Source organism: Schistocerca piceifrons, chromosome 1 (assembly GCF_021461385.2).
Source record: "Schistocerca piceifrons isolate TAMUIC-IGC-003096 chromosome 1, iqSchPice1.1, whole genome shotgun sequence".
In the NCBI taxonomy this organism is placed as follows: domain Eukaryota; kingdom Metazoa; phylum Arthropoda; class Insecta; order Orthoptera; family Acrididae; genus Schistocerca; species Schistocerca piceifrons.
In genome coordinates, this window is record NC_060138.1 from 627,887,863 (window position 1) to 627,904,106 (window position 16,244).

Sequence of the window (16,244 nt, forward strand, 5' to 3'; positions counted from 1 at the left end):
GGATTATTGTTCCATAGTAAACAGTTTGAATAGTAGTGTTTGTAACTATTTTTGCAAGATGACTGAGTAGTAATCATTCCACACACAAAGTTAATATGCTTTGACAACCGCAAGTTTTTGTCTAAGCATAGGCCCAAGAATTTGCAGCTATTACTGTCCGCTGCCTCAATTACATATATATTATTTATAGAGGTATGATGAGAGTTAACAGTCTCAAATGATAATAATTTTGATTTATTAACATTGACCTTTAGCTATTGTTCTTGAAAATACTTAATTATAGTTATTACTCCATCTGTTGCAGAAGATGTAACTTCACAGGTATTTTTGCCAAAAAACAACAGAGATGTGTCATCTGTGTAGCTCACTATTATGGAGTTATGTGGCTGAGTGACATCATTCACATAGACCAAAATGAGAAAGGGGTCAAGAATGGGTCCCTGGGGGACTCCTTGTTTGACAGTTTCATTAGAAGACTGGGCAACTGCAACTCTGTCATTAATTCGGTATGTTAGCTTTGTGCGTTGCTTCTGGTTTGTCAAGTAGTTGGTTAGCAGTAGTATTTCTGAATCTTTTAAGCCATATGCCTGAAGTTTCTTTATTAGCAGGTCATGTTTCACTGAATCAAATGCCTTGGTAAGATCAAGGAATATGGCTGTTGCCCAATTTCCTTCATCTAGTGCACTATGTACATTATGTAAAAATTCATGGTATGGCAAGGTGAAGATCTCAAGCTATTTGAATATGTTTCCACAGGAGCATCTGGGGTGCACTCTAGCCACAATTCTGATGACTCTTTTCTTTGCAACAAAGACTTCGTTTGCTCATGACTGGTTACCACAAAATATGATGCCATATGTCATAAGTGAATGGAATTATCCTATGTATGGAACTTTAATTGGTTCCAAGTCACAAACAGATGAAATTGCATGAAAGGCAAATGCTGCTGAATTCAGTCTTTTACATAGGTTATTGATGTGAACTGTCCAGTTTAGATTGTTGTTTATATGTAATCCCAGGAATTTGGGAGACTCCACTGTCAATATTTCTTTATTTAAATATTTTCCTGTTTTTTATTTGCAGTTTGAAACTGAATGAATTGTCTTGTTAACAATGAGTGACAGACCATTTGAAGTGAACCAATCTAGAGCTCCTTTGAATGCAGCAGTCGCAGTGTTCTCTAGACTGCAGTTGGGTGTTTTGTGAATCATAATGGTTGTGTCATCAGCAAACAGGGTGATGTGCACTTTTTGTGTCATACATCATGGCAGATCATTGATAAAGTTGAGGAAAGACCAAGCATCGAGCAGTGTGGCACTACACAAGTTTACAGTGCTCCAGTCAGAGCAGACAGATGCCATTGCAGAATTGTTCAATACTACCTTCTACCATTTAGATATGACCTCAGCCACATCCTTACTTTAGCATTTAATCTATAGTTCTAAGCCTTCGTAAGTAGAATTTTGTGATCTATAAAGTCAAATGCTTTAGACAGATCACAGAAGATTCCAACTGGTGACATTTTATTGCTTATGGATTCAAGGACTTGGTTGAAAAATGAGAAAATGGCATGTTCATTTGAAGTAACCTTCTGGAATCCAAACTGATTTTTATTAAAGATTTTATTTTTATTATGCTGATCCATGATTCTCTTGAACACTAGTTTCTGTAGGATTTCACAGAGACTTATTAGCAATGAAATTGGCTGGTAGTTGGAAACATAAGCTTTGTCACCTTATTTGAATAGTACCTTGATTTATGGCCTCTAAATATGTGACAGAGAACTTGAAGAATAAATTGGCAGCAGTACTTCAATACCTTGATAGATATATTATCCACACCACTGCAATTTTTGTTTTTCATTTGGCTTATTACCTTCTCAATCCCTTCAGTTAAAACATAGGGCACATGCATCAGACTAATTTTGTTCTGCACTGCTTTTTGTAGAAGACTCTTGGCTTCAACTCTAGACCTTTTACAACCAGTTTGATCTGCTACTGTCAAAAATTGGTTGTTGATGATATTGGCAATTGTATCACCTTCATCTACCAAACTTGCATTATGACACACTTTGTTACTGTCTGTATTTTCTGTAATTTTTCCTGTCTCCCTTTTGACCACCATCTAAATAGTTTTCATTTTATTATTTGGAATGTTAATTTCAGATTTGATGAACATGCTCTTGGATTTTTTAATGACACTCTTTAGGATGCTACAGTGTAATTTGCAGTGCTCCCTATTCTGAAGTTGTTTTGGATTTCTAAGTGAGACATAAAGCATTCTCCTTATTTTACAGGATGTTTTGATTCCCTTAGTGAGCCACTGTCTCCTGTAATCATTGAGATTGGTGTTTTTTAAATTCTATTGGGAAATACAGCTCCAAAAATAGTAACAAATTCATTCAGCAATACGTTAAATTTATCATTGATGTCTTCAGCCTGATATACTGTGTCCAATTCCAATTGCTGCAAAGGTTTCCAGATTCTCACTATTGATTAGTCTAAAACACTATTGGTAAAACTAATCTTGTTAGCTGGGCTTACACATGCATTTTTAACAACTGCCCATCATAGTCTGAAAGGCCATTTAAGATTTGTGTTGCACAAATGTTATCAATTCTGTTGTTGTCAACAAAAATATTGTCAATCAGACTTGTGGAGTTCTTAATCACCCTTGTGGGAAAGTCAACAACTGCCCTCAGATTAAAAGAGCCTGTTACATTCTCAAAAACTATTCTATTACTATTACAGGTAAAGAAATTTATATTAAAGTCACCAATCATGATTATTTCTTTGGTTTTTTTTTCATTTTTTTTTAAACAGCCAAGTTAAAAGTGATTTTGTTTGCTTGAAGAATACACTACACTTTCCTGAGGGTGCTCTGTAAACAGTAAACAGTAATCACATACACAGGCAGAGTATTAATGTGGAGTCCAATGCAACAAGCCTCAAAATGCTGATCAACTAGTGGTGCCTCCACAAGTCCCATCCAGCCCACCGTTCGCCACATCAAATGCAAACAGAACCAACCAGTTTGCTCCATTGGTCTAAGTAGGAGGAAGTGTATAATATTCATACTTTGACCCTGTATCGTAGAATAGTGACACTAAGATGATCCTTTTGTTGGGTACATAAACTGTCCCTAGCCCAAGGGCTATACAATACACTTGACTATACATTATTATCATCAACAGAACCCAAGGAACGAGCATCAGAAAGTCACACTTCTATGCACAGCATTTTGGAACATATCAGGTACACATGTTGTTGTAGTCATACTGATATCTTTCATGGTAACTTTTACATTTTCTTGTTCATTCTAATTTCTGCTGCTGATATGTATCGATATGTATAAACATCTGTTCTTAATTATTCAATTAAAATTAAGTTACCAGGTTATATATGTGTGGAACAGACCTTGAAACATTACAGCTACAGTTGAAAAGCATTCAAATATATTACACTCTGAATCACTGGAGCACTTGATACAAGTATAATTTTCAATTTTTAGTTTTTCTTTTCAGGATTTTGGCATTGTCATAGTTGTGAGTAGGTACTAGACACTTTTTGTTGTTAATTAGAGGGTTTTGCTTAAGTCTGTAATTAGATTATATAACTGGCAAAATTGATATTGCCAGAAGAAAATACAGAAGCACATACCCCTCCAACCCCCCTCCCCACTCTACTGCACATCACATCAAGCAACTGTAAGTTACAAAATTGTTAAGGCTTTACATGGACACTTTGCAATGATGGAGGGTGAAGATTTGTCGGTGCCAGCCATTGGTGCTAGTGAAACACCAGGAAAACCGTCAATCCCTGCAGTTCAGGGCACTTGAAGTCCTTCCTTACCTTCCTGAACTATTTAGCACAGACTATAGATCTTTTGTTCAGTGCATTAAAAATCTGGTCCCTTAGTTGGGTTGCATCCACTGTGAACAAATGTCTGTAGCAATTCAGTCGTCATTCACTACTGACTCTGTCAGCTGGTCATTACTGTTTGTGTAATGGAAATTCAAAAATTATACATAAACTTTAATTTTATTTCAAAAAAACTAAAATTGATTTTGAAAGATCTAGGACAATCACATCTCACTACCAAATCTAAGTGTTGAAGTTTTATGTTCAACACTTGCTGCTTCTATTACTGACAGGTACTGCTAAAAAATAGTTTTTGGACCATTATGTTCACCCACAAAATGATTTTTGTAAAATTATTATTTTTTAATATATTTTGATTGCGTGACTATGTTAAAACCTCATGGCACTGGAAGGTTTAAGAAAAATTATATAATAATATGACAAAGATCTAGAAATTTGATTTTAAACTTCAAAACTTTTACAGGACTCTGGCCATAATTTATTGATTACTAATTGTATATTGAAACTGAAGAAGAAATGTAGCAAATTAAATAGATGTGAGCTAGACAAATTGACAGAAGCACTGGTTACTGAGAGTTTCAAAGGAAGCATTAGAAAATTACTGAACCTGAGTGAAAGAATACAGTGTGAGATGAAATAACAAAAGCTGCAAAGGATTTAATAGGCAAAATGACAAGGTCCAATAGAAATCCTTACATAATACACAGTATACTGAACTTAACTGATGAAAGGAGACAAATTAAAAATGCATGAAGTAAAAGAGGGATAATAGAATACACACATATAATAAATGAGATTAAGAGAAAATGCAAAACGACATTCCAGTAATGGCTAGAGGATAAATGAAAAGCTGTAAGAGCATGGCATGCATGATTATGGATGCCACCTGTATGAAAATAAAAGAAAATTTTGGAGAAATGAGAAGCAGCTGTATGAGTATCAAGAGCTCACCAATGATGAGAAGACTGAAAGGGGGAAGGTATATATAGAAGGGTATAAAATGCAATAAACTTGAAGGCAATATAATGAAAAGAGAAGAGGAAATATATGAAGATGAGATGGGAAATATGGTACTGCAAGAAAAATCTGACAAACCACTGAAAGATCTAAGAGAAAACAAGGCACCTGGAATAGACAATATTTCCTCAGATTGATTAAAATCTGAGAGAAGTAATCACAAGAAAACTATTCCACATGACATGCAAGGTGTAAAAGATGGGAAAAATATCCTTGGACCTCAAGAAGAAAGTAATAATTCTCATACGAAAGAAGGCAAATGGTGATTGGTATGCATATTACTAAACTATCTGTTCAGTAAGTCATGGCTGCAAAATATTAACACAGATTATTTACTGAAGAATGGATAATTTGATAGATATCAACTTCAGGGAATTTAAATTAGGGTTTTGGAGAAATATGAAAACATGTGGTGCAATACTGACCTGACAACTAATCTTAAAAGACATAATGAAGAAAGGAAAACCTATGTTTACAGAATTTGTTGTTTTAATGAAAGCTTTTGACAATCTTGACTAGAATGCTCTTTCTGAAATTCTGATGGTGTCAGGCTTTTTTAGAGGTGTGTGTTTGTGTGGAAGGGGGGGGTTAGCAAAATGTTGTCTACAACTTGTACTGATACTGAAACTAGAGTGCTGTTGCAGTTATAAAAGAGTCAAAGGACTTGAAAGAGAAGTAGTAGTTTAGAAGTAGTGCAACAAGATTATAGTCTGTCTCAAATGTTATTGAGTTTGTACCCAGAGCAAACAGTAAAATAAACCAAGGGAAATTTTTGAAAAAAAACTAAAATTCAGGGAGAAATAAAAACAAAAAATGAGGTTTTCCAATGCCCATCAGAGATGACAACTAACTTGGAAGATCAGTTGAATGGAATGGAAAGTACTGAAAACAGGTTAAAAGATGAATATGAACAAAAGTAAAACAATATACTCAAATTACATCAGGCAATGCTAAGGGAATTATATTAGGAAATGCAACACTAAAGTAGCAGTCAGTGTTTGCTGTTTGGGCAGATATATAACTAATGGTGGCTGAAGCAGAGAGGACATAAAACACAGACTGCCAATAGCAACAACGGCATTTCTGAAAAAGATAATTTATTAATGTTGAAGATAAATTTAAGCGGCAAGAAGTCTTTTATGGAGGTATTTGTGTAGGATGCAGCCTGGTATGGATGTGAAATGCAGATGATAAAGTGTTGAAACAAGAGGAGAATAGATGCCTTTGTAGTGTGGTACTACAGAAGAATGCCAAAGATCAGATTACTAATGACACTGCACCGACACGCTGTTCTTATTACCAACAACAGAGGCAGAAATAGAAAAAAATTATCCATACAAAAATCAAGAAAAAATCCTCTGCAGGACAAGATCAGATCCCCTGCTTTCTTCTCCATAACTGCAGCAACCTCATAAGTAAACCACTGTCACACATAATAAACTCTTCATTCCTCAATGGCATATTTCCTAATAAACTCAAGACCACAAAAATCATACCCATTCATAAAAAGCAAAGTAAAGAAGATACGAGCAATTACAGGCCAATAGCAGTACTCTCAGTATTCAGCAAAATATTTGAATACACTATGGCAGACAGACTAAATCCATTTCTGGAAAAAAGAAATGCCATATCACCTGCTCAATTTGGTTTCCAAGGAGGAAAAACCACAACTGATGCAATACAGCAACTCCTAGATTACACTTTAACACTAGTAGTCAAGAAGCTTCCAGCCATAGGCATTTTTCTTGACCTAACAAAGGCATTCGGTATGGTCAATCACAATATACTGCGGAAAAAAAATTTACTCCCATCGAATAAGGGGCACTGGCCATGACTGGTTTAAAAGCTACCTAAAAGACAGATACCAATATGTCAAAATGAATGCAACCAATTGACCAGGAATCGCTAATACTGTACAGTCATCTACCCAAATCACAGAACATGGAGTTCCCCAAAGCTCAGTATTGGGACCCTTATTATTCTTACTTTATGTAAATGACCTCCCCTTAAATTTACGCAATAACAGAACCTTCCTCTTTGCTGATGATACCACAATTATGATATCTGACTCAAACGAACATCTTCAAGATGCAATAAATAGGAGCACAGCACAACTAAATTCATGGCTTAATTCAAACAGTCTACACCTAAATATAATAAAAGATAGGTGGTATTACTTTCCACAAAGTTCAAAATAAAAATATATCACTGAGTGATGATAAAATCAACTACATAAAGGAAACCAAATTTTTGGGAGTTACCATTACTGACACACTTACGTGGAAAAGTCATATTGATATAACCTGCACCAAACTGAGTAAAGTATGTTTCATGATTAGACAAATAAGGAATATTGTTAATATCACCACCCTCACATCAATGTACTATGCTCTTTTCCACTCTATACTAAGCTACAGAATTATCTTTTGGGACCACAGTGCAGAAGCAGAGAGGCTGTTTAAACTAAAACAAAACAAAAAAGGTTAGAACAATATTATTCAAACAGCAGAAAGAATCCTGTAAACCACTGTTCCAGAATCTGAACATACTACGTCTCCCACGTCAGTACATACTGGACCTACTATGTTTCACCAAGAAAAATATTAGCAACTTAGATATAAACTCAAACTGGTTCCAACGTGATACAAGGTCAAAGAAGTCTCTACAAATAATTCCCCATTCAACAAAACTGTACAGTAAAGGTGTAAAATATATGGGAATAAAACTCTACAATCATCTCCCAATAGCAGTGAAGAACTTTACACAAGTGAAGGATTTTAAAGTAAAACTACAGTCACTGCTAATTAAACACTGCCTCTGCAGCATACAGGAATTCCTCAAAAACAACTTGCTATAAGGAACTGCTCAACACAAACATCATATAATGGATCCCAAACTATTGATCTCATCTAAGATAACTGAATGTAAGTTTTATTGGTATAAATGCTAAATTCTGGTACAGAATAAATATAAGACCTTAGTACATTACACATGTGATATAAATATTTAATCATTTTATAGATTCACAGATGTGTACCTCTTCTTATAAATGCCTAATATGTATCAAATGACCTTTCCTATATCATGATGTGCATTTCTGTACAATGTATGATTCAGAGTATCAAAGTAAATAAATAATAAATGACTAAGTGCTGAATCAAATCAGGTAGATAAGAAGTATATGACAGAACTTGACTAAAAGCATGAATCCTTCGATAAAATTCATCCTGAGGCATCAAGAAATTGTTAGTTTGGTAATGGAGGGAAGGGTGAAAGTGGATGCAGTTTGCAGTAGTTATGCAGATAATAAGGAGCTTGCATGGAATAGAGTAATTCAGAGAGCTACATTAAATCAGTCTTTGGACTGATAAACACATTAGCAACAACAACAATAGCTACAGACTTCTGGGAAATGTAGAGCTTTGTAATATTACATCCACAAACCTCTATAGAACATCCCATTAAGGCACCACGTTCATATGCTTTTATAAGAATTTTGTACAAATTAGGAGGAGCATCTTTCAGTTCAAACATTTCAGTGACACCACCTGTAAAATCTTCCATTGCTTCAGATGTAACACCACTGCTAAGAGCTTCATATGAACCATATAACCTGTGGCAAAAAAGAAAAATTAAAGCTGTGACAAGAAACATCTATAATACCAATACGTAATATTTTATGACACTGGATGAAACAGAAATTAATTTTAAACTATAACTTACTTGGCATAAGCTTTTTCAAGTAGAGAACTCCAAAATTCATTATATGTTGCTGAATGAAGAAACACAAGTTTCCCATTGTGTGTCGGTAATCTGTCATCAATTACAACATCTATCCAACGTCCATATTGCCAGAATCTAGAAAGATGAAAAATTTTTTGGGAAATATTCCTTTTTTGTATGCTACATACATGAAAATGAAAGGCTTCAAATGTTGAGTAAAAGATACATTATTACAATTATGCAAGTGTTGCAGGCCTAATTTTCCAATAAAATGAAACCTTTGAGTACTTTATGAATTGCAACTGTCTCTAAAATTTAACTTAAAAAAGTTAAAACTAATTAAGACAGAATAAACATAGATATAGTATTATGAGAAACAAGACTTCAGTTGCCTGGACACTGAAATAAACCAAAGACGAAGGTTGAAAATCTATGCCGGATGCTCCACTTCTCTAGAACAGTTGCCTTAACTGCCCCAGCTATCTATCACACTCAGCAGCTGACCCAAATTCTCAACCTGATGTGTAGATGTCCGCTTCCATTAGCCTTTCTGATCATGACATTCAATAGGTTTCATAGGGTTTTGGAAGATATGTTATGTCAGAAATGCCACCTCTACAGCTACAGCCTTTGGAAATGAGTAATAAGAATTTTGAAACATGCTGTATGTTTTGTGTGTTTTTGTTTGTCACAATGTCAATGGGAAATTATGCCACTACACTGGTATGACAGCAGTTTGGCCACTCTTCTGGAGTCAAAATGGTTGCAAACCTTTATTGAACCTTGCTGAAACAGTATCATTGATCTTTTCTCTGTCACTTCTTTGTATAGCACTTACCCAGAGCATATTGTCAAACAATTAGCTTCTCAGTAACTGTGATTTATTATTGAGTGGACACTTCAAGCTCGTTAAGTATTTTGAGGAGAGTTTCATACAGTTTATGATGTAATAGAAATTTAATGCAATAACTGATTGTGGGAGAAGATATCCCAGTCTTTTTACTTGCAAAGAGGCTAAGGCAAGGGTGTTTGACAAATGGCATTACTTGTTTACTATTAACAATAGTTGGTTATCAACTAGTTCATAATTACAGTTTCTCTGCAGTAAATTATTTTTTGATACTGTATGAATGTATAGCCTCAGACTGATATGATTATAAAATTCACGAAAGCCCACAGCCACTTCAACTGGAAATGAAATACCTGGAAGTTCGATGATATTTTTATTACACTTTGATTTGATTTGCATTCCTCAAAAAACCCCTTTATGATGGGAGTACAAATCATGGTATGCAAATCAATAAATGAATTAATCTAATTTTGCTGTGCTTGCATTAAACTGTTTCTTATTACAATGCCATATTTAATTTTCAGTAATCTTGTGGTTTTCTATTTTGTAGCAGACTTAATTATATCACATTTTTCTCATTTTCTATGACATGGCACATAGTTTTATTTTTGTTTTGTTCTCAGTTGCACATCACTTTACCTGCATTACACCATTCTATATTGATAACACATTTCTTCTTCTGTCACCTCTGACAAATATTATTTCTTCTTCTGTTAAACAGTTTATAGTTTGTGATAAACCTGGTTACTGTGTATTGGTGCTACAAATCCATCCATGTTCACAGAGGATTCCGTAATTTCTTCAAGGCTATCTATACATATTACAGTTAATTCGGACAAGTTGCTCCATAACTGCAGTACATCAATAAATTCTGTTGGCTACTTCTGTGGGCAAGTCTCCAATTATTTAGGTTTGCCCCAAAATGTATTTATCCTTCCAGTTTTCCTGTCCTGTAATGTTTCATTTTACAGAAAAATTTAGATGTGAGAATAAAATGCTAGTTTTAAAATTTTTTCATATGGCTAGCCAAAGAATTTTTAATATTTTTATATCAGACTCAAAGTATGAATTTGTAAATACAAGTGAATGATTCATTTGGACGAGATCCCATTCTATACTCCATTTGTAATTACCGTAAAAATGTAAGGTAATAACAAAGTCTGATTTGAAGAACAGCCACAACCAAGGATCATACTGATGAGATTGAAAATCCACTTCAGTTTTGAAGACATGTAGCACCACCACAATAAAAGATATACCAATCACAACTGAAACAGTAGAATAATTACAGTGGCCTTTAACCCCATTCTCCCTGTGCTACATATGCAAATAAAATGGGGAAAGTCCTAATACCTGATACAACTGGATGTGCACTCTGCCATGTTCTTCACAGTAGCTTGCAGAGTATAGTTGAAGATGCAGATGTAGACATATGTTGCATATTAATATCATATATTATGTAAATATATTTATATGAACTGGTTATAGTTCTGAATGTGTTTTTTAAAGAATACATGACAGCAGTAAGCAGTAAAGGTGAGAAAAAATTGGTAGATATTCTGTGAGAAAAAATGGTGTCTGTAAAAACTAAAATACTAGAGATAAGAAAAATTTCATAAATGGCATATCTCAGCACAAAAATATGTAAGAAAGAGCATTTCAAAAGGGAGGACGTAAAGATGAAGTTAGTCATGCTTGAGTTCGAATAGGACATAATCTTTTATTTGTTTAGTTATGAAGTTTTAACTCCTCTTTCAGTCAGTTCATATTTTGTGAATGTTATTCATACCTTTTGAGCATTTCAGTTCTGTTTTGCTAAACTTAGGATCAGAACTAGGATTTTCAGGCCCCTACCACGCATTCTTAGGCCCTTCTCTCAATGGTTTTTACTTTGAACTTTAGTTTTTTGGATGAAGTCAGAAAATTTTGATGCTGTGGGAATGGTGTTCTTCTTTGAACCTGATAGACAGACACTATGTGTTTGCTAGGCATGGAGGACAAAATGAATGGATAAAACATGGAAACAATTAAAAAAAGATGCCTGAATACAAAACATTTCCTTTGTTGGAATGTCAACAGGCACAAATAATTCCACAATGCATTTATAAAAATACGGTGCCACGAAAATGGCTAGGAGCAAAAACTCTCAATCGAATCAGTCCAATAATTGCCACCACTCATGGAGACATTATGAGAACACACAAGGCATGCCCACTGTCCATGTGTGGTAGACTCAGTTTACACAGGTATTTTAAGGTAACATGAGATACATCATTAAATAATCTTGAGGTATAGTATGCAGCTAATTTAACACAGTGATCAAGGAAATATGCAAATACAAATAAACAAACATGGAGGTGCCATGAGAGTATCTAATCTAACACAGTAATGAAAGTAAAATATAAATAAACAAACTTGAGGTACTGTACATGAACCTAATCTAACATGGTGACTAAAGCATATACAAAATACACATAAATGAACTTGAGGTACTATAGGTAAAGCTAATCTAGCACAGTTGAGGATTTCAGTCTCCAACAGCTGCATGCAGGCACCACAAAGGTTTGCATACAGTTCACAGAAAAGAGGTCATATCTTGGCATACTCATTATATTTTCCAGCTCTCAGGAAAGTGGATACTCCATGTTCAGGACATTAAACAACAAGGCAGGTGCTGAATAATGTTGCCACGAAATATGGTGTCAATCCCACCTACTAGTTCCCCATAGGCATCACTGGAGCCTGTAAAACTGTTTGCTTTATAAAAACACAGAACTGACTCACCATTTATTTAAGTTCTGATACTGAAATAACTTGAACATAAACTTAACACCAAAAGACTCATCTTATGGACAACTTGGGAATGGTAAGGGAAGTGGAAGGAGTTGGGGCTCTTCCTGTAGCATGCTTTACAAAAAAACCACCCACTGTGGCAAAGAAGCATGTGCCAGAGAAAACTCTTGTCCTCGGATGCATACAGTTTGAATTGTGGTTTTTATCTGCAGGACAATGCAACATCTGCTACAGTGTGAGACCACTGGCTACAGAAAACAAGTAGCAGGCATGAATATGTTGTAGTGCATCACCACAGTTTCCTCCCGAAAGGAGAGGGCATGTTACAGCATACAGTGGTCATTCCTGGCATCAATCGGTGGACTGTCGCACATGGCAGCATGGTGTCAATAGGGCTGGGACGGGGGCCACTGGCAACAGTGGAGGTGGTGACCTCTGGGGCATCACATTGTGACCTGGCCAAGAGGGTAACATCCATGGTACAGCCATCCGGGGTGAGGTGCTGCAACGCACTGTGGCTAATGGGCATACTTGGGTGTGCTGAGGTGTGGGGCAGGGCCTGGCAGAAGGCTCCACAGTGCTGGAGCATGTTAGACACATGTGTGGCATAATGCATATAGTCTTGTGCTGGCATTGATTTCAATGACTGGTGGTGCACAGGGGCTGGGCAAGTTAAATATGTATGGCTGTTTCAATCAGTCAGTGGGTACTGTGGTGGCAGCCTCACAGAGATGTATGGAAAAGGCCTTCTACCCATGCTTGAGCACAAGATGCAGGCCTAAGTACTGTGGAAGGAGTGGTGGCTGCCTAGTGTCCATCCAAGCCATGATATATGTGCACATGAAAATTCCCTGATACATTAAGGATTTCCACTCACTGTGGTGTTGTGGGGGTGCCAAGTACAGGGGTGCCATGAAGTCGTGTAGCTGCTTTACGAAGGCCAGGGATCAAGTTGTGGCTGGCCGGGGCTGTGGCTAGATGTATTTGCCTAGCATGACGAGCAACTTCCCATACATGACTTTGGTGGCAAATGCACCAAGTAAGTTTAGGAGAATCAGTGGCAGGGCGGTAGACCAAGTTATGGGTCAATTGGTATGGGCAGCTTCTAGGGAGCTGTGGAATCTCTACACCATGCCGTTTCCAGCAAGGAGGCACTAGATGTAAAATGGAAGAGCATACTGCAAGTTTCGCCGCACAGCGGCATGGCTTCCAACCACTGGATGAACCTGCTGATGATAGTGAGGATGTACTGGTGGCCACTTAATGATGGGAGGGGGTGTATAATGTCAATATAGACATGGGAAAAGAGATGGTCCACTGGGTGGAAGTGGGGTGTTTGTGTGTGTGTGTGTGTGGGGGGGGGGGGGGGGGGGGAGAAACAATAGAGAAACAATAGGGGCATGTGTATGACAGTCCGAATGGGAGGCAGGTGCAGTCTCCAGTCCAGTTGATGCAGTCTCATTGGACACCGGGCAAGACAAAATGCTCCTGCATGAGGACCATGGATGTGTGAACATTAAGGTGTGACAGGCTACGAAGACATTTCAATGCCACTTTGCAAAGTCGGAGAGGAGGTATGAGGAGATGCGCTTGGTAGAGCTGAGTGGGTGGTAAAACACACACAAAAGTAACACAGTGATGTAATTCCCTGCTGGGAATTGTGTGCAGTTGGAGGTTGTGCCAGTGTTTGGGTCACTGAACAGTCTTAGCAGCTCAGGACTGGCTGTTGGGATGGCAGCCAGGGCAGTTGTGGTGTGCGTACTGTAAGACCTTTGGTACACACACCATCAGATTATTTGACTTGTCGCTCTAACGAACTAGGCGAATGTCAGCAATATGTCTCGTGGTCTTATTGTGGCATGTTTATCTTCTGCCGTTAGGTCAGACGATAGAAATGCCACTTGCACGCTTAGAGTAGCAGATTGACGGTGACCATCTTTAAACATAACTTGATTTATTTTCACACATATTTATCAAAATAATAAAAAGCATAGAAATTACTTAACTTGATTCTGGATGCTGTTTACAATTGACAATCTGAAGTTCCTTTGGTCTTATTCTCACATATCTCTGATACTTGACAAAGTGTCTATTCATTTATCTTCATGGCTATGTACAGGAATATGGTAATCTTATTAGGCGCATACTGAAACTTGACTACAGACTAATGCAGACTGGCTAATCGGAGGTCTGTACACTCATTATTATACCTCACGCGTTTAGGTATCACTGCACGAGTGTGATCCGCGAGGAGAAAAGGTTCTACGTTATCAGCAATCTCATTGGCTGCGTTACATATTAATACACGGATTGGCGGAAGCAGAATTTGGTCCGTCTCTAAAACAGCGCCATCTCGTAGTGCGGAGATGGACGACCGCTGCGCCTGTGCTGTTGTGCTTAGCAGGGCGGGCTCTGGTGGGAAAGTTGTGTACGCGCTGACTACGCGGAACTATGTACACAACAGCAGTGTAGTCAAGGGGGCTGGCAACGGCACAGAAGCAGCTGAGGCAGTCACTGACGTTATATTAATGCCTGACACATGCCGAAAGTTAGTTGTGAACTGAGCTATATAATCCTACTGATGGGTCTGCCAAGGGGAAATCTGTGTGCCTTCCTTCCAACAAACCCCTGTCATAATTGGCTGGAAGTCCAAGAAGACCATGGAAGAGCATCCTCCCACTGATGGACGCAAGTACTTCACCACCTTTTATATGGCAAGGAGCTCACTTTTGGATGCGGGCTAACTCTGCTGCAGCTCAGAATGGAAAATAGTGCCAGTGGCTGCCAGGAACCTTCAACATATTGTTGCTGAAAGGCACCCTGGGCACTGGCGTCAGTAACAATCGTGAGTAAGGTGGTTGGATGGGGGTGGACCAGGAGGGCAACATGTGAGAGGTCACATTTCATTTGTTCAAAACTCTCCATCATATGCACCAACCAGAGAATGGTCTTGCGATTTTATATGATCTATCTGTTTCAGTTTTTTGCTCAGCGGCTATATACAGATTCTTGAAGTGTCATATTGCCTTCTCCCTGTCGTGCTCATAACTTCTGATTTTAATGCAATGATACAAAATTTGATTTTGTCAGACAGTATTGCTATTTGTTGCAGATGTTCTTGGTTTCAAGAGCCCTTGTTCCTATAGTTAATAGAATTAAATTATCTTCAGAAGCAATGGTATGTGAATTCATCAAGTAATAAAAGCAAAATCTGGCCACAGTGGCCAGACAAATGTCATGTGTATATGTGTAAGTTAGGTTTATTTACATATGTATGTGTGTGTGTGTTTTCTACTTTATAAGAAAGCCATTTGGCAAAAGGCTAAAATATAGGTTAAAACCAACAGTTGACATCGCAATAATATTTGTTTATTTACCGGTTTCAGCTTTTGTTAAAGCCGAAATTGGTAAATAAACAAATATTATTGTGATCTTGACTGTTTAATTCAACCTAAATACAGCACCAGGTCACTGTATTCCATGCTGGACAATGTTGTCTAAATTTAAAAGACAAAAATCTATAGTATAGCAGTCTTTTCATTGTGCCTATCTGTGACTCAACACCATCTTTATATGGCGAGCAGCAATCTATCCTATTCCTAATATTATTGTTATTCCATCCTGGACTTCCATTGTCTGATTTTGTAAGTACCGGTAATTAATTATGTAGTATATTTCACAGAACTGGACTTCAAAAGGACCCTTGCGAACTTCTGAGAAAGTACAAGAGGATGCCCACAAGGATCTTTTCAAGTCCAGGTGTATGGAATATACTACATAATTCATTGCTTAGCTTGACTTACTCAAAGAACAGTACAGATTCCACAGACAGTAGAATTTTTGCAACATTTTTAAAATACTAGGACACTAAGCTATATCAAAAACCTATTGTACATCGAGATTCACCATGATCACAAACATTTTGGCTGTGCAAATGCTACCTACAAATTTATGATTTCCACCAATGCATCTGCCATGCC

At 37.1% G+C, this 16,244-nt stretch overlaps 1 protein-coding gene across 1 annotated transcript in view; it reads right to left on the reverse strand.

Moving 5' to 3' along the window:
* Nucleotides 1-16,244, reverse strand: part of LOC124788204 (calpain-A-like) — a 241,550-nt gene that overhangs the window by 120,426 nt on the left and 104,880 nt on the right. The window contains exons 5-6 of the mRNA XM_047255384.1: nt 8,622-8,756; nt 8,343-8,511 (exon numbers count right to left, since the gene is read on the reverse strand). Coding sequence (XP_047111340.1) covers nt 8,343-8,511; nt 8,622-8,756 — 304 coding nt within the window. The remainder of the gene's footprint in view (nt 1-8,342; nt 8,512-8,621; nt 8,757-16,244) is intronic.